At 38.4% G+C, this 25,302-nt stretch overlaps 1 protein-coding gene and 1 pseudogene across 10 annotated transcripts in view; one reads left to right on the forward strand and one right to left on the reverse strand.

The window, feature by feature from the left end:
* Positions 1-25,302, reverse strand: part of PIAS2 (protein inhibitor of activated STAT 2) — a 106,587-nt gene that overhangs the window by 13,239 nt on the left and 68,046 nt on the right. For all 10 annotated transcript variants that reach the window (XM_027525995.1, XM_027525999.1, XM_027526002.1 and 7 more), the window contains 4 exons: positions 23,428-23,588; positions 11,940-12,073; positions 9,489-9,660; positions 1,146-1,285 (listed from right to left, as the gene is read on the reverse strand). In XM_027525995.1, the coding sequence (XP_027381796.1) occupies positions 1,146-1,285; positions 9,489-9,660; positions 11,940-12,073; positions 23,428-23,588 (607 nt within the window). The remainder of the gene's footprint in view (positions 1-1,145; positions 1,286-9,488; positions 9,661-11,939; positions 12,074-23,427; positions 23,589-25,302) is intronic.
* On the forward strand, positions 2,344-2,734 carry LOC113882579 (annotated as a pseudogene).

Consider the following 25,302-nt stretch of genomic DNA (forward strand, 5'->3'; position numbering starts at 1 on the left):
TCTTTCTTATGGACCATGAAACTTCACCTGTAACTCAAGATCAAGCTTTGTATCAGCAATAACTCTGTAACTGGTGCTGGCTGGGTTTACAAACAGTTTTTTTTTAAATAACCAATTCCCAAAGAACATGTGGAGGAGATATATTTAAGAACCAAAAAGCTTTTAACATTTTTTTTGATGGATACTATTTTTAGTTTACTCTTTTCCATTAAATTGTATTCAAACTGAATAAACTCTGAACAAAATTACACCTGACCAGATTACACAACTATCAACTGTTCCAACAACACAAATTTCACCCAATAGAATATATATTGTGCTTAAAATAAAGACCTTATTAAGAGGGCTAAGAAGGATAAATCACAGGTCAAATTAACTTCCTAAATCCAGAAAAGAAAATTAATAACAGGAGGAGGTAACTGAATTTCAATAAAAGGGCCCTTCAGAGAGAAGGGAAGTCATAAAGTCACTGGTTCTAAACTTGTGCCAATTTGATCTATGAAAAAACTTGATACTACGGTAGCTCAGGCAGCCATGACGTTTTTAGCTGTTAATATCATATAAAAGATATTCCTAAACCGACACAACATTGTAAAGCAATTATCCTCCAATTAAAAAAAAGAAATGTTTTTTTAAAAAGATAACTCTAAACACTCAGGAGTGTTGTGGAAAAAGAGCAGGCAGATCTGATTTTTACAGGGTAAAGCTGGCAGGCAACCTGACCTCACAGTTCTCAAGGGTATTCTGAAGTCGTGATGGGCTACCAAGAAGTGATGCGCTTTTAGAAAAGAAAAGTATGAGAAAACATTCTCCCTAACCTGTGAAGCTTTCATGAAAAACAAACCAAGAAAAAGTCTCCCTGTGGTACATCCTCTATGCAGGAGAATAAACTTCGTCAAATTTTCCCACTACCCTACCACTCTATTTCCTCCCAACAAAATCTATAGATTGCTCGGTACTTATAATGATAGCAACTGAACGTGATTAATATTTAAAACAGGTATCACCCTTACAGGAACCCTTTCCTTAGCAATTTCCTTTGCATTTTTATTTAAGATACTTAAATTATATTTGCTTCACAGATTAAGATAAAAAATAAATGGTAAAAAAAAAAATTGATAAAAACAAAACAACTCTTCACATACCTGGCAGATCTGAGGACATGCTTGAGATTGGCGTGTGGTGGAATGGTACTGAGTAGTCTGTTAATGAAGGCGGAATAGCAGCAGGATCAACCGAAGTCACACTGGGCACCCTTACAGAAGATGGCTGATACATGAGAACCCTGTTTTAAATAGCATGGGAAATTACAAACAATCTGGCTGTTAGTTCACAGGAGAGAAGAGCTGTACTACGGGGCATTCTCAATCGTAAGTTCACTAAGCTTCAGAACAACTATGTGGCAGCTACTCACTACACAGAACGCCACTCACTCTCCTCTTTCATAACAGTCTTCACTTTAACATGAATATATTGCCTCTCAATAGCAGCTGTGACATAAGAGCAAGGTGGCACTAAAACATAAAGAACACTGCTAGAGCAAAACATAGAACTCTGAACCACAAATAGGGCTATACGCTACACACTGCTTTTATTAATGTATGTGTAACATGCATGTGATATTAGTAAGTTATATATAAAGAAATTTAGAAAGAAAATAGAAGACTCCGAAAATTTGATTTAAATCAGGGTACCTTTATGACTAAAGCTACTTACTTACTATAGCTCAAACATAATTCCTTCCATTATGTAACATGAATTGTGTTAATTATTAGCACTTTTATCTGGGGATCACCTGAGTAAAGACAGTCCTAAAGCCAGCCAGTCTGATAAAAAACCAGTAGCAATCAGAAAAGAAATTAGATTAAGAATAAAACATTCAGGATTTAAGACATAACATTCAGAAATAAAAACACTAGCTACCATGATACCATCTACTCTTTTAGGAGAGCTATGACTTTGAAATTCACTGTTCATGCTACTAAAAACACAAATTAAATATACTTAAGATAATTTATTATTGGTATTTATACATATATGTATACACACTGTATATATACACTATAATTATTTTATAATTTCAAGAAGCAGTATGGTTAAACATATTTTTGAAGTAGTTCAGGAAAAAAGAGAAATGATTTTGCATTCTTCCCACTTAATAGTCATTATATCTTAGTCCAGAGTTAATGATTAGAAGTCCTCAAGAAAACATCTTAAATATATATATATATATATATAAAAGAAACTAAGCAACGTCATGGACCCTCTGGCTGATGGAGACCATCTTTTTGTCCAACATCTTAGTGAGGCTGCAGGGGTAGCAGCTGCTCTCCAATCTCTGAGATGCTACCCAAGGATGACAAGAAAAAGTAGATGCCAGAAAGCCAGCCAAGAAAGACAAACACCCAGTGAGCAAGTCGGGGGCAAGGCCAAAGGCAAAATATGGGACAAGCTCAATAACCTAGTCTTGCCTGACAAAGCCACATATGCCAGACTACGTGAGGAAGTTCCTGACTACAAGCTTAAAACCTCAGCTGTTGTCTCCGAGAGACTGAAGACTCACAGCTCCTTGGTCAGGGTAGCCCTTCAGGGGCTACTTAGTAAAGCATCCATTAAAGTGGTTTCAAAGCACAGAGTACACGTAATTTAAACCAGAAACACCAAAGGTGAAGATGCCCCAGCTTCCAGTAAAGATGTACAGACGGGTCCCACCACTGTACATTGTGAAAAATAAAACTTCTGTGAGCTCAACAAGACAGGCACAATCTCCATAGCTGGAAGGGGTCACTACAAAGATGACGCACAACTGATAGAAACAGCGCGTGCGTGTATATGATCAGTCACTAGGTCATGTCTGACTCTGAGACCCCACGGACTATAGCCCACCAAGCTCCTCTGGTCCATGGGATTTCCCAGGCATGAATTCTGGAGTGGGTTGCCGTTTCCTCTTCCAGGGGATCTCCCCGACCCAGGGATCAAACCAGCATCTCCTGCAGCCTCTGCACTGGCAGGAGGATTCTTACCACTGAGCCACCTGGGAAGCCCTGTTATTCTGTACTATTTTTCAAAAAATACAGATGTCACTGGAAAGGAGGAAAACAAAGTCATCTTGAGAGGATATACGTGGCTGTGTTAGCAAATGCTAGTCTCAGGAAAGCAAGTGAACTGAGACTGATCTATTTGGGAATCACGGGAAATACAGTATGCTTGAGACAACAACATAAGCTAAGTATTTCAAAACACATTTTCCAGACGTAGGTGAAGACCAACAAAAAGAGCAACCTGCCTCAGTTACAATCAGGAGGTGTCTTGGATGCCAGTGTTACCTGGCCATCTAAAACCACAAAGGTAGACTCTGGAGGGGGAAAGAGAGCCCTGATATGAGCTCAAGTATGCATGTTATATTAAAGCACATCTGCTTTTGGAAGTCTGAAGACACTGGTCCTCTACAAGGATGAAAGTAGAACAGGGAATCACCAGAAGTGTTTCCAAATTACACATGATCCTACCTCCCACACAGGAATGTGTATCAGAAACTGGGGCATGGGGTCATGGGAAATAAGAAGGAAATAGAGACTGGCATATGTTTGTACACACAAGGGGGCGTAAAAAGTGGCTCTGATTATCTCACACTGGCTTTTCTCTTCATCCTCAACTGACCTTTCAATCTGGATCAGATTCATAGAAAACAACACTCACTTTCCCTCCCTGGCCCTTTACTTACACCTGCACAGAATTGAGGTCAATGTCCCCGTGTACTCGTCACCACAGTAACCCTTAACCACTGCACATCTTCTGCTCTCATAACGTAAAACTCTGGGTGATTAACTATTCCTTGTTTCACCAATATAAAATGCTACACAACAGGTAAAAATGCCACAATCCAGTGACAGTACAAATTATTAATCAACATCTACAATCTCAGCAAATATCTGAAAAATTAAACAATTCAGGGTAAGTTAAATCCGATTACCTGAACTTTGTAACATTAACACAAATTCAACTTCATACAGAATGGGTAAAATTCGCCATTTGTTAGGATTATCAAATTACCTACTGGTAGCGGATTTTGGCACCCCACTCCAGTCAGTACTCTTGCCTGGAAAATCCCAGGGACCGAGGAGCTTGGTGGGCTGCAGTCCATGGGGTCACTAAGAGTCGGACACGACTGAGTGACTTCACCGTCACTTTTCACTTTCCTGCACTAGAGAAGGAAATGGCAACCCACTCCAGTGTTCTCGGCTGGAGAATCCCAGGGACGGGGGAGCCTGGTGGGCTGCCGTCTATGGGGTCACACAGAGTCGGACACAATTAGCAGCAGTAGCAGCAGCGGATTTTTATCTCAATCAGAAGCCTCACAAAGATCACATTCGGAAAGGTAAACAACTCTAATGCCTGTGCAAAAACAGATGTATTTTTTATAGACATGGAATAATAGGAACCACGGTGAAATCTAAATGGCTATGTCTGGTGGAATTATGGGTTTAAGTATGTGACGCTATAAATACTAAAAACATTTTGTTACTCCCTCCTCATAGGATTGGCAAATACACACACAGGCCTATATGTACATTATGTATTATGTACACATATAAGTTTTTATAGCTTTATGCATATCAGGAAAAGGTTGGCTTAAGGCTCGACTTTCAAAAACTAAGATCATGGCATCTGGTCCCATCACTTCATGGCAAACAGATGTGGAAACAGTGAAAGATTTTATTTTCTTGGGTTCCAAAATCACTGCAGACAGTGACTGCAGCCATGAAATTAAAAGATGCTTGCTCCTTGGAAGGAAAGCTATGACAAACCTAGACAGCATATTATTTTTTGTCTGTTTTTTGTTTTCATGTAACAAAAAAGAGTTATTGTGCGGTTTGTCGAATATAAGATGAATAATAACAATGGCCAAAATACGTCACTTTTCCATGCTTTACTGAGCACTGTCATTGCCATTATTTCATTCAATCCTCACAATAACTTAATGAGTTGCACATTATTATCATTCCTATTTTACAGATGAGAAAACTGAGCTTACAGAATTCCCAAAGTCACACGGTTACTACACAGGAAACGTTACAGGTTGTTTACTGTCACCTTTGGTTCATCATATTTAAGTACAAAGTCACTATCCTTGTCCAAGTCAGCTCTATTTCTGTCAGTGATACCGGACTGCACATTATTAATAAAAAGAAGAGGCATCACTTTGCTGACAAAGGTCAGTACAATCAAAGCTACGGTTTTTCCAGCAGTCATGTACGGATGTGACAGTTGGACCATAAAGAAGGTTGAGTGCCAAAGAATTGATGCTTAAGAACTATGGTGCTGGAGAAGACTCTTGAGAGTCCCTTGGACTGCAAGGAGATCAAACCAGTCAATCCTAAATGAGATCAACCCTCAATATTCATTGGAAGGACTGATGCTGAAGCTCCAGTATTTTGGGCACCTGATGCGAAGAGTATGACCTACTCAATGGACAAAAGTTTGAGCAAACTCCAGGAGATACTGAAGGACAAGGAAGCCTGGCATGCTGCAGTCCACAGGGTCACAAAGAGTCAGACATGAATTAGTGACTGAACAACAACATAATTTCACAGCACAAAAGAAAATTGCTGGCATACTGCTAGACAGCAAATATTAGTATTCTAGAGTACTAGATCACTAAATTCATCATACTTGGCCCAGACTTAGATGTCTGAAAATTCAGTGACTTGAATTTTTATCTATAAACCTGAAATTCACCAGGTGTTCCCACTTTATGATCATAAACATATTTTCAAAGATTCAATTCCGCTACCAATTTCTAATGATTCTTCAGTTCAGTTCAGTCACTCAGCCGTGTCTGACTCTTTGTGACCCCATGAACTGCAGCACGCCAGGCCTCCCTGTCCATCACCAGCTGCCAGAGTTCACCCAAACTCATGTCCATCGAGTCGGTGATGCCATCCAACCATCTCATTCTCTGTCGTCCCCTTCTCCTCCTGCCCCCAATCCCTCCCAGCATCAGGGTCTTTTCCAATGAGTCAACTCTTCACATCAGGTGGCCAAATTATTGCAGTTTCAGTTTCAACATCAGTCCTTCCAATGAACACCCAGGACGGATCTCCTTTAGGATGGACTGGTTGGATCTCCTTGCAGTCCAAGGGACTCTCAAGAGTCTTCTCCAAAACCACAGTCTTAATGTATCTCTAATCTTTGCTTCCTATCTTGAGAATACCTCTTTATTAATGACAAAGCAATCATTCAATTTCCAAGGCATGGAGTAGGTGCATAATATTTTAAAATTATGTTAATTTAGAAAAACACCAGACGTTTTCTAAAAGTCTTATTTTCCCTCTATTCCCCATTTGCTTACTAACACTAAGAAGCCCTATGATAAATTTTCACCTCAGGGAAAATTTCCAGATGCTGACACAAAAGGGAGGACATGAGAAGAATGACCAGACACAAAACCAGAAAAAAAAAAAAACTAAGAGTTGGACAGGATTACACAGATGAAATAATCACAGTATGGTCACCACTGTGACGCCTGCACAGGTGGCATCCACTCTACCTTAACACAGAAAAACATCAATGTTCTTAGTGTTCAGAAAACTCCAATGGAAAGTTTTCATGTATCATTCCTCTACTGGATGTGTATCTGCCAAATGCTATAACAAAGAATAAACTTAACCCAGTTCACCAATGACTCCCGTTCAAGACCTACAAGGTAAATAACCACATTTTCTCTTTTCCTGGCTTCACAGCTTCAGTCCTTTGACCCACTCATCCATCAGGCTACTCACTGTCCTCTTTCCCTCCTCTGGCTGCTCTCATTAATACCCTTCTTGATGAAAGCCCTGACTAAAATGGTCTAAGTGAAAGTCATTTAGCCTAAAATGGAATAGAACTGGCATGGGTATGTATCTTGGATACTGCTTCTTTTGTTAATGCAATCTAAGAACAAATCTGCTCAAGTGGTAAACCATTAAGTGAATTCTGACACTTCAGAGAGCTTCTAGCTAAATGGCTGTTAATTTACAGAAGGCCATCATCTATTAAGATGATGATATACAGTCGTCCCTCAGTATTCACAGCGGACTGGGTCCAAGGACCCTCTCCCCAGAAGGATACCAAAACTCACAGATCCTGAAGTCCCTTACCTCAAATACCATAAAATTCATCTCTAGATTACCTTATACCTTATAGGACTTCCCTGGTGGCTCAGACGGTAAAGTGTCTGTCTACGATGCGGGAGACCCGGGTTCGATCCCTGGGTTGGGAAGATCCTTTGGAGAAGGAAATGGCAATCCACTCCAGTACTGTTGCCTGGAAAATCCCATGGACAGAGGAGTCTGGTAGGCTACAGTCCACGGGGTCGCAAAGAGTCGGACACGACTGAGCAACTTCATGTATGTATACCTTATAAGACCTAATACAATGCAAATGCTATGTGAAATAGTTCCTGCTTTTGGAAACTTTAAAAAAAAAATTTTCCTCTAGCCATTTCTGATAATCCACAATTGCCAGAATCCACAGATGTGGAGAGCTGACTAGCTGTCTATGACAAGATCCATTTTATCAATGTATTTCCTAATTATAAAGCATTCTTGGATAAACTCTACTTGGCATTAAAGGATACCATTTTAACATATTATTAAATAATTTACTAAGATCAAATTCAGAATTTTCATTGATCTTCCTAATGTAAGCCTGTTTCATAGCAGTTTTCCAATTTGGCTGTTAATGTATAAGTCAAGTTTGGGTATTAAGAATTACGCCAGCTTCATAGAATGAATGGGGTAGCTGCACTTTATGATTTAAACCAAAATTTTCACGTGTTGCTGGTTTAGTCACAAATTTCCACCTTATACTCTAAATGTTAGGTTTTTCTTTTTACCCTAGATGAGACTCAACATCTATCTCTGTGGTAGCTGATCACAGGTGTGAACTGTCCTGATTCCTCAGCATGGTGAGGTCATCTCAGATGATCCTTACAGTGAGCCACCAGAGACACCCTCCAAGATAACAGTAACCCTTCAACCTGGTGTGAATCCATCTAACTATATATATATATATCCATCTAATTATATATTGTGCAACCTACGTTTCCCCAGCATGCTCTAAAGCATTTTATTAGAGAGTAAACTCTGGAAATATCACATCTAAGCCAGTAAACATTTCAAAACTCTATTTTCATTTTTTATCATTTAAATTCTAGAAGTGCCAACCAAACTGTCTGAAAGAAACCATAAATGATCAGCATCCCAGAAAAAAAATTCCAGTTGAAATACTTATTACATTTTCAGTTCCACTAAGAAAAAAAATGCACTCTCACTGTGATGTGGAAAGCACATCTTGAAATACAAGTATTTTAACAGTGAAGAAGGCAGCACAGAAAGCTTTAATTCTCCTGGTTTCAAAAGTTAACTGCAAAAAAGGAATGTTTCAAAAGTGCACCGAGAATATAACTCAACTTGTATAAAATGCCTAGAGAAGGCAAATTTATAGCAATAAAAAGGAGATCAATGGTTGCCGAGTGGAGTGTGCATGGGGATTAACTCAAAGGAACATGACAGACGTTTACTGGGTGTTGAGAATATTCTACAACTGAATTGTGATGATAACTGCGTACCTATGAATTTAATAAAACCACTGAACTGTGCAACTCAAGACTTCAGATGTGGGATTTTATGGTATGTAAATTATACTCCAGTAAAGCCATTAGAGAAAAGAAGTGCAATGAGAGGTCAAAAGACAAGACTGGCACACCCAAGTTTGGAATAATACGCTCATGGGATGTCGAGAGAACCCTCTGCTACTTTCTTGCAGGTTCTAAAATCTCTCAAAATTATCTATTGCTAATTACTTAAACCTGTCATTTAGATGCCTTAGAAACAAATGCTACACCACATTTACTTGCCCACACTGTGCTTTGGAGAGGGTGAGAAGGGAAGGCAATCATTTTTTACTGAGAAAATTACCATGGGCCTGAATCAGGCTGAGCTCTTGCATTATTTTATTGAAACCTGAATATAACCTTATGAGGTAGGCATTACTTAACCCCATTTTACAGAACAGGAAAAGGAGGCTCTAACAAGTTAAGTATTTCATCCAAGATCACAGAACGAGTAAGCAATGGTGTCAAAAGTAGAATCCACACTGGTCAGATTGCCAATTACACACTCCACACACTCCACTTCCTCACGGTGGTCTGTGATGCCAAATTTACTCCTTACAAAGAGTCAAGAAAATAACAGCAAGTGTTCAATATGAAATATTTAGACATGAGAAGATTTCAACCCTCACTTCCCAAAGACGGGAATATCTTCTTCATCAAAATTTGCTTTCCCATGAACAACATGCTCATTTGAAAATATTTCAACTGAACAGAACACAAATTAAAGTGTCCCTCTATGGTTATGCCACTCTCCAAGAGCCATTTACAAACCTAACCCAGGAACAGTTAGTTCCAAGTGTACTAAACAATAGTGAACTATAAATTCACAAACCCTTTGGTTGGGCTGCTTTGTGTTTCTGACATAAAGATGCATTTCCTTTTGGCAGGAGGGCCTTCCTCTTCATCAGAAGAGCTTTCTACTGTTAGGTCAATGACATCCACTTTCTTCTTGCTTGGCTCATTGGCTACAGTCACTGCACATGGCTTACTGAGGACAGTTGAAGCTACATGGAGGGAACAGAGTGGGGAAAAAAAAGTGAGAGGTGTAATACAAGCTCTAACCATAAGTTTTAAACTGTGCAGCATGTCCTAAAGAATACACAGCCCATAAAGTCCATACTCATCCCATGGACAGAGACTAACTCTCTAACTTCAGACATTCATCTATGAAACGACTGCTTACCTAGGAGACAGAGGGAGCACAATGCCTTGTGAGAAGACCAAAACCTCTTTCAGACGGCACCTGCTGAGTTATCTCCCCAGTACTGCCAGTAGATCTGTGTAGATCCTGCTCCTCACACTATCTCCCCCGGTGAGGACTCACATTATAGACAGACATCTGGAGTTAAGGGGCTGGTCTCTGGCCGTGGACAAGAGTATGTGGCTTTACTGGCTGTGTATTCTCACAGACATGGTAGTATGAAGTCAGAATCAAACACTTCCATTCTAACAAAGCAGTGGTGCTTATATCAAAGAATACATAAGCTCTTCACCACAAGCCAGAACTGGATAAAATGCTCACTTTGATAGTATCAGTTGAAAAAAAGCCTAACTATCTCACTTTAACAAGTTACTCAGACATTCGAAGTTTTTCTTACCAATTACCTACTTAGGTTCTCCTTTCTACCCACTTCCATAGTCTTACACGATATGTTAACTCACTGTTTCAAAGAAAATATGTTCTACAATCTACTTAGTAGAAAATGCATGCTACTTGATCATGGAAAAGCAGTAGCAACTAATTAAATCACTATTTTTCTCACATATGAGGGAAACCTTGATCATTCCCACGGGTTCAGTAACAACACAGGAGAATGATTAATACTGACATAAAATCCTTTACTTTTTCCTCTCCTCCTACTCTGAACACCTATTATTCATTACGTTGCCAGATGTGAAACACAGTCAGCACAAAACTCAGTGAGTGGACTACATCAGATAAAAAGAAACTAGGTGCACCTCAGGTTTCAATTTCTCAGATGGCCCTGAATTTCCCCACTCAGCACGGACATCACAGGGAGCTGAAGGCTGAGCTAAGTGTAACTCAGGCTCATATTTCTTCCCAGAAAGCAATGAGCTCTGAACTCACCTTTTTTTTTTTTTTTTCAAACCAACTAACGTATGACCATCTTTCCCCACCCTCCATTAATGGAAAATGCAGCCTCTCTATCCACATGTCTACTTGGGGTTCGTTCCTCCAACAGATACTCTAAAAACAATTCTGAAAAACTATCCATAGAAATGTCACATAAATCTGCACGTTGTAACAAGCACAGCATATTAAGATGATTCTAAAAACTACAAGCAATGTATTGGTGAGGATGTGGAGAAAAGGTAACTCCAGATGACTGTTGGTGGGAATGTGGTGCAACCGCAGTGGGAAACAACACGGCAGTTTCTCAAAACACTAAACACAGAACTACCCTATGACCCAGCAATTCCGTCCCGGGTATATACTGAAAAACAAAACAAAAACACTAACTCAAAAAGATGCATGCACCCCAAAGCTCATAAGAGCATTATTTACAACTGCCAAGATAGGGAAGCAACCTAAGTGTCCATCAACAGATGAACGGATAAAGAAGATATGGTGTGTACCTACAGACATGCACACGGACATTAAAAACAAAAATCTTGCCACTTGCACCAACATGGATGAACTTGGACAGCATGATGCTAAGTGAAAAAAATCAGAGAAAGACAAATACTATCTGAAATCACCTATATGTGGAATCTAAAAAATATAACTAGTGAATGTAACAAAGCAGCAGCACACTCACAGATATAGAGAACAGATTAGTGGTGACAAGTGGGAAGAGGGAAGAGAAGAGGGGCATTAGAGGGGTGGGGAAGCGGGAGGTACAAGCTATTAGGTTCAGGATAAGCTACAAGGATATGTTGTACAACACAGGGAATATAGCCAATATTTTACAATTAACTATAAATGGAGTATAACCTTTAAAAATTATGAGTCACTATATTGTACACCTTTAACTTTCATAATATTGTACAGCAATTATACTTCAATAAAAATAATAAGACAATTTACATGGTTATTTACTTTATATATGAAAAATATACTATGAAAAGACTGATTATAATGTGGTATAAACCTCTGCACATGTCTTAAGAAAAATCATTTGGGAGAAATAAGATGTGTAACGATCAAAAGGTAAACTGAGGACACTGAACTCCAAACAAGCGTTCTAACGGCCGAGGCGAATGCTACAGATACAACACACGAGTCTCACTGCTTTGCTCTCTGCGGCCATTCTGCACATACTTTCTATTTTGGGACATGGTTGGGTGGATACTTTCATAGCTTCTTTCTTCGGTCTCATTGGACACCAAGAACCATCTTCTTGGAATTTGATCTCGTCCACATCAGTACAGTCATTGAGAATTTCCATAAAAAGCCTATAAACCAAGTAAGAAGAATAGAAACATAATTGAATGGCTTTGCTCAAAGGTGAAATAACAAAGTAATACATTTTACCTTGGAGACAAAAGGTATTTTGTATTTTTTGTTTGTTTGGTGTTTTAATACTTCACACTTAACAACAACTATTATCACCTCCTTCCTCCTAGGTTTTATCTCCTTAACAGGCAACAGAAGAGTTAAGTGACTTACTGAGTATCATTCTAAAAATCAGTGGTTAAACAAAAACAGACACAACTGGAACATTCTTGCTGGGACTTGCAATAAACAAACAACCCTCAACATAACGCATGAACCAAACACAAAAATTACTGTCCAAAATATAACATATATGATTATCAAGAAAAAAGGATCACAGGGATGGGGAAAGGAGGCAGAAATAGAGACATCGAAGTCTTAATAAATTTAAAATAACTCAGCATATAAATTATGTTACAGGATCAAAATGAAATTGGAAAACAACTTCAGAAAAATATTTGGAAATTACACAGAACAATTCAGGACACAAAGATAATATTAAAACACTCAGGAAGTATTTTGTACTGAATGGAAATGAAAATATACTAAAGTCTGTAGAAGGCAGTTAAAGCCGTACAATTTTCCATTAAAAAAGGATGCAAATCAAGAACCTCACCTTCTAACTAAACAGAACTAGAAAAAAGTAAATTAAAGTGACAATAAGCCAGAGAAGGAAAATAACAAAGAACATAAACAAAATAGGGAAAAAATAAAATAGAGAAAAAACAAAGAAACCAAATGCAGGTACTTTAAGATCAATAAAAACCAAAAAACTTCTAGTCAGACTTAGACTTACTCAAAAAGCAAAAGATAACCCAAGGAACCTGTGTCTGTTAAAGAAACTGAATTTGTAAAAAAAATTTACCACAAAGACAATTCTAGGCCCAAATGTCTTCAGTATGAAATTCTACCAAATATCTGAGGAGACACAGTATGACTTTCCAGCTCACCTATAATGCCAGCATTGTGTGGGTGCTCAGTTGCCCAATCGAGTCTGACTCTGCAACCCCATGAACTGGGGCCCACCAGGCTCCTCTGTCCATGGGATTTCCCAGGCAAGAATACTGGACTGGGTTGCCATTTCCTCCTCCAGGGCACCTTTCCCACCCAGGGATCGAACCCACATCTCTTGTGTCCCCTGCACTGGCAGGAGGGTTCTTTAACACTGCACCGCCTGGGAAATCCCATAAGGCCAGCATTACTCTGATAGTAAAAACAGACAATACAGGAAAACAGACCACTCTCTCTCACGAACTTAGCAAAACAAACCCAACAATAAATATAAAACATAGCAAATCATGACCAAGTGGGGTTAGAATGAAAGGTTAGTTTAATATTTGAAAATCAATCAATGCAAATCATCACGTAAACAGAGTAGTCAGTTTAAGACAGCAAGACAAAAATATAAAAGGCATCTAAATTAAAAAGGAAGAAGTAAAAACTGCCTTTATTCACAAATTATTAACTTTTCTATACAGAACATTCTATGTTCTCCGTAATGCAACTAGAACTACAAAATGCATTGAGCAGAGTTTCAAGATAGACAAAAATCAACTAAATTTCCATATAACAAGCAGAAATTAATATAAAAACTAATACCACATCAAACATGAAATAAGGGGATAAATCTGACATAAGGCACACAAGACCAATCAACTACCAAGTATTACTGAGACCTAATTAACGAACAGTATGAAAAGGCAAAAAGATAGGATGCTGAAAGATAAATTCCCCAGGTTGGTAGGTGCCCAATATGCTACTGGAGATCAGTGGGGAAATAACTCCAGAAAGAATGAAGGGATGGCGCCAAAGCAAAAACACCACCCAGCTGTGGATGGGACTGGTGATAGAAGCAAGGTCCGATGCTGTAAAGAGCAATACTGCATAGGAACCTGGAATGTCAGGTCCATGAATCAAGGCAAATTGGAAGTGGTCAAACAGGAGATGGCAAGAGTGAATGTCGATATTCTAGGAATCAGCGAACTAAGATAGACTGGAATGGGAATGGGTGAATTTAACTCAGATGAGCATTGTATCTACTACAGCGGGCAGGAATCCCTTAGAAGAAATGGAGTAGCCACCATGGTCAACAAAAGGGTCCGAAATGCAGTACTTGGATGCAATCTCAAAAACGACAGAATGATCTCTGTTCGTTTCCAAGGAAAATCACAGTAATCCAAGTCTATGCCCCGACCAATAACTCTGAAGAAGCTGAAGTTGAACAGTTCTATGAAGACCTACAAGACCTTCTAGAACTAACACCCAAAAAAGATGTCCTTTTCATTATATGGGACTGGAATGCAGAAGTAGGAAGTCAAGAAACACCTGAAGTAACAGACAAATTTGGCCTTGGAATATGGAATGAAGCAGAGCAAAGGCTAATAGAGTTCTGCCAAGAGAGCACACTGGTCATAGCAAACACCCTCTTCTAACAACACAAGAGAAGACTCTACACGTGGACATCATCAGATGGTTGACACCGAAATCAGATTGATTATATTCTTTGCAGCCAAAGATGGAGAAGCTCTATACAGTCAGCAAAAACAAGACCGGGAGCTGACTGTGGCTCAGATCATGAACACCTCATTGCCAAATTCAGACTGAAATTGAAGAAAGTGGAGAAAACCACTAGACCATTCAGGTATGACCTAAATCAAATCCCTTATGACTATACAGTAAAAGTGAGAAATAGATTTAAGAGACTAGATCTGACAGAGTGCCTGATGAACTATGGATGGAGGTTTGTGACACTGTACAGGAAACAGGGATCAAGACCATCCCCATGGAAAAGAAATGCAAAAAAGCAAAATGGCTGTCTGAAGAGGCTTTACAAATAGCTGTGAAAAGAAGGGAAGTAAAAAGCAAAAGAGAAAAGGACAGATATACCCATTTGAATGCAGAATTCCAAAGAATAGCAAGGAGAGATAAGAAAGCCTTCCTCAGTGATCAATGCAAAGAAATAGAGGAAAACAACAGAATGGGAAAGAATAGAGATCTCTTCAAGAAAATTAGAGATACCAAGGGGACATGTCATGCAAAGATGGGCTCAATATGTGCAGAAATGGTAGGGACTTGACAGATGCAGAAGATATTAAGAAGAGGTGGCAAGAATACACAGAAGAAAAAAAAAAAAAAAGAATACACAGAAGAACTATAATAAAAGATCTTCACGACCCAAATAATCACGATGGTGTGATCACTGACCTAGAGCCAGACATCCTGGAATGTGAAGTCAAGTGGGCCTTAGAAAGCATCACTGTGAACAAAGCTAGTGGAGGTGATGGAATTCCAGTTGAGCTATTTCAAGTCCTGAAAGATGATGCTGTGAAAGTGCTGCACTCAATATGCCAGCAAATTTGGAAAACTCAGCAGTGGCCACAGGACTGGAAAAGGTCAGTTTTCATTCCAATCCCAAAGAAAGGCAATGCCAAAGAATGCTCAAACTACCACACAATTGCACTCATCTCACACACTAGTAACGTAATGCTCAAAATTCTCCAAGCCAGGCTTCAGCAATACATGAACCAGTTTTAGAAAAGGCAGAAGTACCAGAGATCAAATTGCCAAAATACATTGGATCATCGAAAAAGCAAGAGAGTTCCAGAAAAACATCTATATCTGCTTTATTGACTATGCCAAAGCCTTTGACTGTGTGGATCACATTACTGTGGAAAATTCTGAAAGAGATGGGAATACCAGATCACCTGACCTGCCTCTTGAGAAATCTGTATGCAGGTCAGGAAGCAACAGTTAGAAGTGGACATGGAACAACAGACTGGTTCCAAATAGAAAAAGAAGTACATCAAGGCTGTATATTGTCACCCTGCTTATTTAACTTATATGCAGAGTACATCATGAGAAACACTGGACTGGAGGAAGGACAAGCTGGATTGCCAGGAGAAATATTAATAATCTCAGATATGCAGATGACACCACCCTTATGGCAGAAAATGAAGAACTAAAGAGCCTCTTGATGAAAGTGAAAGAGGAGAGTGAAAAAGTTGGCTTAAATGCATTGGAGAAGGAAATGGCAACCCACTCCAGTGTTCTTGCCTGGAGAATCCCAGGGACGGGGGAGCCTGGTGGGCTGCTGTCTATGGGGTTGCACAGTTGTAAAAGACTGAAGCGACTTAGCAGCAGCAGCAGTAGCAAAGCTCAACATTCAGAAACTAAGATCATGGCATCCGGTCCCATCACTTCATGACAAATAGATGGGGAAACAGTGTCAGACTTTATTTTGGGGGGGTCCAAAATCACTGCAGATGGTGACTGCAGCCATGAAATTAAAAGACATTTACTCCTTGGAAGGAAAGTTATGACCAACCTAGACAGCATATTAAAAAGCAGAGACATTACTTTGCCAACAAAGGTCTGTCTAGTAAAGACTATAGTTTTTCCAGTGGTCATGTATGGATGTGAGAGTTGGACTACAAAGAAACTGAGTGCCAAAGAATTGATGCTTTTGATCTGTCGTGTTGGAGAAGACTCTTGAGAGTCCCTTGGACTGCAAGGAGTTTCAACCAATCCATCCTAAAGAATATCAGTCCTGGGTGTTCACTGGAAGGACTGATGTTGAAGCTATAACTCCAATACTTTGGCCACCTGATGTGAAGAGATGACTCATTTGAAGAAAGGGACGACAGAGGGTGAGATGGTTGGATGGCATCACCGACTCAATGGACATGGGTTTGGGTGGACTCCGGGAGTTGGTAATAGACATGGAGGCCTGGCGTGCCGCTGTTCATGGGGTCGCAAAGAGTTGGACATGACTGAGCAACTGAACTGAATTAATCAACAGATATATACCATGTTCATAGATTAAAATACTCAATATTGTGAAGTCACCCTTAATTGATCTACAGAGTCAACATTATACAAGTAAAAAAAAACCAGGTTTTTTCCCTAATTGACAAGCTCACTCTAAAATGTGCAATGAAATGCAAAAGATCTATAATTGCCAAAAGAATTTTAAGAAAGAAAGAAATTAGAAGTCTATTACTCTGATTTCAAGACTGTGCAATATTGACATAAACATATACAAATCAACAAAATAAAATTCAAAGATGAACCCACACACATATGGCAAACTGATTTTTGAAAAAATAATGCAAAGACGATGCAGTGAGTAAAAGCCAATCTCTTCAACAAGTGTGGCAGAACAACTGCATGACCATATGCCAGAAAGAAAAATGAAGCTAAAACCTTGATTTTTATCTCACACCATATACAAAAATTAACTTGAAACAGACAAGACATCTAAGTGTAAAATGCAATGAAAAGACTTCTAAAGGAAGCAAGGAGAAAATCTTTGTGACCCTGGGTTAGGGCAAAATATCTTAGTATGATATCAAAGGCATAGGACATAAAAGAAAACCCTGATAAACTGGCCTTAATCCAAGAACTATTGCTCTTTGAAAGACATTGTTAAGAGAGTAAAAGGAGGATATGGCACAAAACATTGTAAAATTATATTATCTGATAACAGGTTGTACATCCACTATATGTACAGAATTATCAAAACTCAGTAATATGAAAACAAAAAACCCAACTGCAAAGTGAGTGAAAATTTGAGCAGTCATTTTACCAAAGATAACACAGAGATGGCAAATCGACACACAAAAAGATGTTCAGTATAGAAATGAGGGAAATGCAAATCCCTTATTTGCATTAAATTAAATCCACAATGGAGTACTACCATATATCAGTAGATTGTCTTAAAGTTTAAAAAACTAACAATACCAAATGTTGATCGGACTGTGGAGTAACTAGAACTCTCATACACTGCTATTGGGAATACAAAATAGTACATCACATTGGAAAACAGTTTGGTAATTTACTGAAAAATTAAGCATATGCCTAGCATGTGACCAGGGATTCCACTCTGAGTACTTACCCAAGAAAAATTAAAACATCAGAACAAAGACTTGGACATGAATGTTGTTAGGTTTATTTGCAAGACTCCAAGCCAGAAACAACCCATCAACAAGTGAACTGATAAAACTGTGGGCTATCTGTTCAATGGATGCTACTCAGCAAAAAAAACGAACTATTGGTACCTACAGCAATGTGGACAGACTTCAACGGCACTGAATAAAAATAAGTCAGACAAAGGAATGCACTCTATGATGCCATTCATGCACAACTCTAGAAAATCCAAAACAATCTATAGAAACAGGAAGCATATTAGTATTTGAGGAAATAGTGAAAGGAAGAGATTAGAAAGATACATGAGAAAACTGTTGTTATTGTTCAGTTGCTAAGTTGAGTCTGACTCTTTGTGACCACAAGGACTGTATGTAGCACATTAGGCTCTTCTGTCCTCAACTATTTCCCGGAGTTTGCTCAAATTCATGACTGAGTTGGTGATGCTATCTAACCATCTCATTTTCTGCCCCCCACCATTCCTTTCCCCTTCAATCTTTCCCAGCATCAGGGTCTTTTCCAATGAGTTGGTGCTTTGCATCAGGTGACCAAAGAATTGAAGTCCGAGCTTCAACAGTGAATACTAAAGCCTCAGCAACAGTCCTTTCAATGAATATTCAGGGTTGATTTCCTTCAAGATTGATTGGATTGTTCTCCTTGCAGTACAAAGGACTCTCAAGAGTCTTCTCCAACACAACTCAAAAGCATCAATTCTTCGGTGCTCAGCCTACATTATGGTCCAACTTTCACATCTGTAGGTAGCTACTGGAAAAACCACACCTTTGATTGTACAGACCTTTGTCAGCAAAGTGATGTCTCTGCTTTTTATTAATAATATGCTGGCTAGGTTTGTCACAGTTTTCCTTCCAAGGAACAAGCCTCTTTTAATTTCATGGTTACAGTCAACATCCAGAGTGATTTTGGAGCTCAAGAAAATAATATTTGCCACTGCTTCCACTCTTCCCACTTCTATTTGCCATGAAGTGATGAGACCAGATACCACAATCTTAGTTTTTTGAATGCTAAGTTTCAAACCAGCTTTTTCACTCTTCTCTTTCACCTTCATCAAGAGGCTCTTTAGTTACTGTTCACTTACTATTAGAGTGCTATCATCTGCATATCTGAGGTTACTGCTATTTCTCCCAGCAGTCCTGATTCCAGCTTGTGATTCATCCAGCCTGGCATTTCACATGATGCACTATGCATATAAGTTAAATAAAACGGGTAACAACATATAGTCTTGTTGTACTCCTTTCCCAATTTTGAACCAGTATGTTGTTGTAACTGTTGCTTCTTGACCCACACACAGGTTTCTCAGCAGACAAGTAAGGCGGTCTGGTACTTCCATAGTTTTTTTGTGATCCACACAAAGGCTTCAGCATAGTCAATGAAGAAGTGGGTGTTTATCAAGAACTAAACATGTTTGCTTTCTCCATAATCCGACAAATGTTGGCATTTTGATCTCTAGTTCCTCTGCCTCTTCAAAACCCAGCTTGTACATCTGGGAGTTCTCAGTTCAAGTACAGCTAAAGCCTACATTGAAGGATTTTGAACATAACCTTGCTAGCATGTGAAATGAGAGCAACTGTATAGTAGTATGAATATTCTTCAGCATTGCTCATTTTTGGGATTGGAATGAAAATTAAACTTTCAATCCCGTGGCCATTGATGAGTTTTCCAAGTTTGCTGACATAATGGTGCAGCACTTTACTAGCATCATCTTTTAGCATTTTGAAAAGCTCAATTGGATTTCCCTCACCTCCAGTAGCTTTCTTCATAGTAATGTTTCTTAAGGCCCACTTGATTGTATACTCCAAGATGTCCAGCTCTAGGTGAGTGACTGCACCATCATGGTTACCTGGGTCATTAGGACCTTTTTTGCATATACATTTCTTCTGTATATTCCTGCCACCTCCTCTTAATCTTTTCTGCCTGTCAGGTGCTTACCCTTTCTGTCCTTTCTCGTGCCCATCCTTGCATGAAATGTTCTCTTGATCTCTCCAGTTTTCTTGAAGAGATCTCTAATCTTTCCCATTCTGTTGTTTTCCTCTATTTTTTTGCATTGTTCATTTAAGAAGGCCTTCTGATCTCTCCTTGCTATTCTCTGGAACTCTGTGGTCAGCTGGGTCTATCTTTCCCTTTCTCCCTTGCCTTTAACTTCTCTTCTTTCCTTAGGTTATTTGTAAAGCCTCCTTGGACAACCACTTTGCCTTCTTTCATTTATTTCTCTTGGGGATGGTTTTGGTCACTGCCTCCTGTACAGTGTTATGAACTTCCATCCATAGTTCTTCAGGCACTCTGTCTACCAGACCTAATCTCTCAAATCTATTTGTCACATCTACTGTATAATCATAAGGGATTTGATTTAGGTCATAACTGAACGGCCTAGTGGTTTTCCCAACTTCAATTTAAGCCTGAATTTTTCAATGAAGAGCTCATAATCTGAGCCAGTCCACTTCAGGTCTTGTTTTTGCTGACTGTATTGAGCTTCTTCATCTTTGGCTGCAAAGAACAATCAATATGATTTTGGTATTGACCATCTGGTGATGTCCATGTGTAGTGTCATCTCTTGGGTTGTTGGAAAAGGGTGTCTGCCATGACCAGTGTGTTCTGTTAACAAAACTTTGTTGGCCTTTGTCCTGCTTCATTAGGGGCTTCCCTGGTGGCTCAAGTGGTAAAGAATCTGCCCATAATGCAGGAAGACCTGGGTTTGATCCCTGGGTCAGGTAGATCCCCTGGAGAAGGGAATGGCTACCCATTCCAGAATTTCTTGCCTGGAGAATTCCACGGACATACTTCATTTTGTACTCCAAGGCCAAAGCTGCCTGCTAGTTCAGATATCTTTTGACTTTCTATTTCTGCATTCCAATTCCTTACAATGAAAAGCATATCTTTTTTTACTATTAGTTCTAAAAAAGTTTGTATACAGGTCTTCATAGAACTAGTCAACTTCAGTTTCTTTGGTGTTAAGTATTTAGTGCACAGACTTGGATTACTGTGATGATGAAGGATCTGCCTTGGAAACGAACTGAGATCATTCACTCCTTTTTGAGACTGTACCCCAAATATTGCATTTCAGATTCTTTTGTTGACCATGAGGGCTACTCCACTTCTTCTACAGATTCCTGCCCACAGTAGTAGATACAATAGTCATCTGAAAATTCAGATTCCTCAAATGTCAATGTTCAATCTTACCATCTTCTCCTGGGCCATATACAATTTACCTTGATTCATGGAACTAACATTCCAGGTTCCTATGCAATATTGTTCTTTATAGCATCGGACTTTGCTTTTACCACCAGACACATCTGCAGCTGAGTGTTATTTCTGCTTTGGCCCAGCTGCTTCATTCTCACTGGAGCTATTAGTAACTGCCCTCCGCTCTTCCCCAGTAGCATACTGGACATCTTCTGACCTGGAGGGGGCTCATCTTCCAGCATCCTATCTTTCAGCCTTTTCATACTGTCCATGGGGTTCTCCAGGCAAGAATACTGGAGTGGGTTGCCATTTTCTTCTCCAGCCACCTTGCTTCCCAGGTGGCTCAGTGCTAAAGAATCCACCTGCAAATACAGGAGCCACAGGTTTGATCCGTGGGTACAGAAGATCTCCTGAGAAGGAAATGGCAACTCATTCCAATAATTTTCCCTAGAAATCCATGGAGAGAGAAGCCTGGTGAGCTACAGGCCATGGAGTCCCACAAGAATTGAGAAAACTTCAGATGTGATAGATATATTTATCATATTTTAATGATATTTCAGGTATATATTGGGTCAAAATGTATCAAATTGTACACTTTAAACAGGGATAGTTCTTCTACCACAATAAAACTGATAAAAATGAATGAGGAAAAACACTACCTTCCTTAGAAGATGTAAAACTTTAAATATGTATTTCCCCAATTATATGAAAAACAAAATTTCAATCAAAATCAAAACAAGATTTGTGTAATTTAAGAATACTTTCATTCAGGTGAATATGGCCAACTCCAATGATGGTCAAGAAAATTCTGATTCATATGGCCAAAGAGGTACTAATGCATAACAAAAATCCAATAATTAAAACAGTTTTACAGTGATCAATACTTTGATCAACGGCACAAATAACAGCACAGAAATGACACTTGTATATAAAAATGTTTCAAATGATGGAAGCAGTGTCCTAAGCCTATGAAGAGATATATTCATTAAGTGTTGGTGAGACTACCGACCAACAATCAGGTAGTGGGTAGTAATGTGATCACATACTCCCTATCATCAGTTTCTTCCCCACCCCCAGTTCTCTTCACATAGTTTCATTCTTTACTTTCACAGCACTTAACATTTACTACACAATTCTTTATTGTCTCCATTTTAGACCTGACACATGGCTAGTATTTAATATGTATTATGTTGAAAGAATTCATGAAGGAATGCATAACAGAATAAAGAACTGCATGAATGAAAGGAGGGAAAATGACATCTTGAAGTTTCTGACAAAAAAACTAGTGTTTGTTCAAATAAAATCTCTGGAACTCTCTAAAACACACTAATGATAAGCAGTATACCCACAACACAATGTCAAGTATTCAGGAAGCACACCCTAAAATATGAATGGGCAAAAGGGCATGAAATACGTAACTTATCTCAAATGATTCAAAAAGTTTCTGAGAATAGTGAAAATCATCTTTTTCTCTCTATACACAGATATACACGCACAAAAACACATACAAATTAAGAGGGAATGTGATAAAACAATATGGCAGACTGTTAACAACTGACACATTACACGCTACTGTTAACAAATTCTTGTTAAGTTTGAAATTATTTCAAAGCAAGTTAAAAAGTAAAAGTTTACAGAGAGAAAAAGTCCCATCACTCTTTACTGTTTCATTCCTCTTTACAATAATACTCTTTTCAAACTTAAAAAATCGTGCTGCAGAATTATCTTTAAAGATCAAGGTTATTTTTCACTCTATACTGAATGAAAATGATAGTGTATATATACATTACTTCCCAACAATTAGGTTGTATTATTTTTCCTTAATTTCAACATATACAAAATGAGCAATACTGCTTAAGAGTTTGGGCTCCAGAGTCAGAAAAACCTAGAAGTGAATTCCCATTTTAAACTTACCAGCTGCATAACACAACTCTATTTACCCTACCACTTAATTAGTATGTTTTTGCAGAGACTTCATTGCTCTTCTAGTTCTAGATAAGCAAAATGATATCACTAAGTGGATTTTACCCTCCTTCCTATAGGTAATGAAATATGACCATGGAAAGCAAAATGAAAAGGAAACTACTCACCCTCTTGCCCCCAACACCATAATATTGTAAAGACAGAAGGGCCACTAACTACAGTTTAAAAATAAGATTGAGTATAATTAAGTATTATGTTGGGATATACTTACCCATCTAAAATTAGACTTTCATAGGCAGCTTTTTTGTCACACACAGGACAAATCCAGGTGGGTTTCTTCTCATTCATTTGCAGATAAAGGGCAGCATCAAAACACTGTAGGTGTGTACAAGTCACCGCACGGCATGGGATTGTCAGCCTCATTTTCCCTAACTGGACGACAGGGAAGACAATGTGGAAAGTCATTTCAGAAAGGAGAACAAAGCCTCAAAAGTCATAAAAATCTGAAGAAGTCATACAAGACTAACAAAGTCAAAAAGAAATTCAAACCAGAATTTATTTCCATCAAGACTACAATATACTTTATTTGTATTCACTGCTTGAGCTATAATTTTTAAAAGACCATTTCACTTTCTGAAAGAAAGTAAAACTTATAAAATCACAGGTAGAAAAAGATACATATAAAATGAAAACATTTAAAGCTTTATACTTCAATTAAAAATAAATAAATTTTTTAAAACATGAAAACATGTTTCTTTTTCATCTCTTCCCCTACTTAAAGGGAACCACTGCTATCTATCTCTCGCATGTCCTTTCACAGATGGTCTATGCATAATCAAGTGTGTCTTTTAAAAAATATTTTCACAGAAATGGTGGCATGCAATTCACACAATTCTTTACTTATATTTAAACTTTTTCTAATCCTTTATCACTACAGATGATGCTGCAATAGACAGCTACGGGATAAATTCCTAGCAGGAAAAATTTTGAGTCCAAGCGTATCTGTGATTTTTGTCCCAATAACAAACTAACTTTCACAGAAATTACCTATTGATTTACACATACACATGTATTAATGTGCTTGGCTCCCCTCAACCTTATCAATATAGCAGTTCTTGAATCCTTTAACCTCTGCCAATCTGACAGGTGAAAAACACCCCATTATAGTTTTGTAATACACTTCTAAGTGAAGCTGAGCTTTTTATAGCTTCTAAGGGTCATTTGGGTTTCTAAGAACTACTTATTCAAAACGTTCTTGATTTTCTACTTGGTTATTAATCTTTGGTTACCTATATTAATCAGCCTCATATACGTGATATGAACTGCAAATGTATTTTTCACTTAAGAAAGAAAGCTTTTTACTTTCCTATAATTACATATGTTGAAGTGTCAGTATACTGATAAAACCTAGTTCTTTTTTTTTTTCCTCATTAAATTTTTTAAAATGGGTCTCAAATTATGTGACAGATTTTTGGTCAAGTTGTTTTCATTAAAAAGTACTGATTTTAAAAACTAATAACTTAAACTGCCACACACAGAGCATATGGTCCACAAAAACATTCTCCTTTCCTTCTGAAGGTTTTACAATGCATTTTTATCATTAACCAGTCTTTTACTATTAAACTTAAATGGCCAATTGGTAGAGGAATACGAACATCAAGACAGACATAACATCCAGATTAGATCAGACCAAGTTTTGCTGTAAAGCCTTTCAAACTTCCCTGTATATTTCCTTTACAAAAAATTCTCAATTTCTAATCAGTTCTCTCATTCTGATAGAAAATCTATTTCTCGACTATATGCTAAGCCCCACAAGGAAAAGGTCTATGTCACTGTTCACTACTGTAACCTAAGTGTTACAACATAGTACCAAGGATGCAACAGATGATCAGTATTTGTCAACCAGATGGTAGAAGGAATGCAGAGAGACTGGATAAATGGCAAAGACAAAGAAAAGGAAAAGGAAAGGACTTCTTCATATGTACTATGAAGTCTAGAAGAAACCACAGAAAATTATAACACCGTTAATCCTCCCTGAGGGGGAGGGGGAGGATCTTTAGGATATTCTCCTTTTTTCTTTTTGGTTTACCTGTAGTTTCTTTCCTCTAAAATGAACATTGGGTTATTTTATAATATAAAAAGAAAA

Source organism: Bos indicus x Bos taurus, chromosome 24 (assembly GCF_003369695.1).
Source record: "Bos indicus x Bos taurus breed Angus x Brahman F1 hybrid chromosome 24, Bos_hybrid_MaternalHap_v2.0, whole genome shotgun sequence".
In the NCBI taxonomy this organism is placed as follows: Eukaryota; Metazoa; Chordata; class Mammalia; order Artiodactyla; family Bovidae; genus Bos; species Bos indicus x Bos taurus.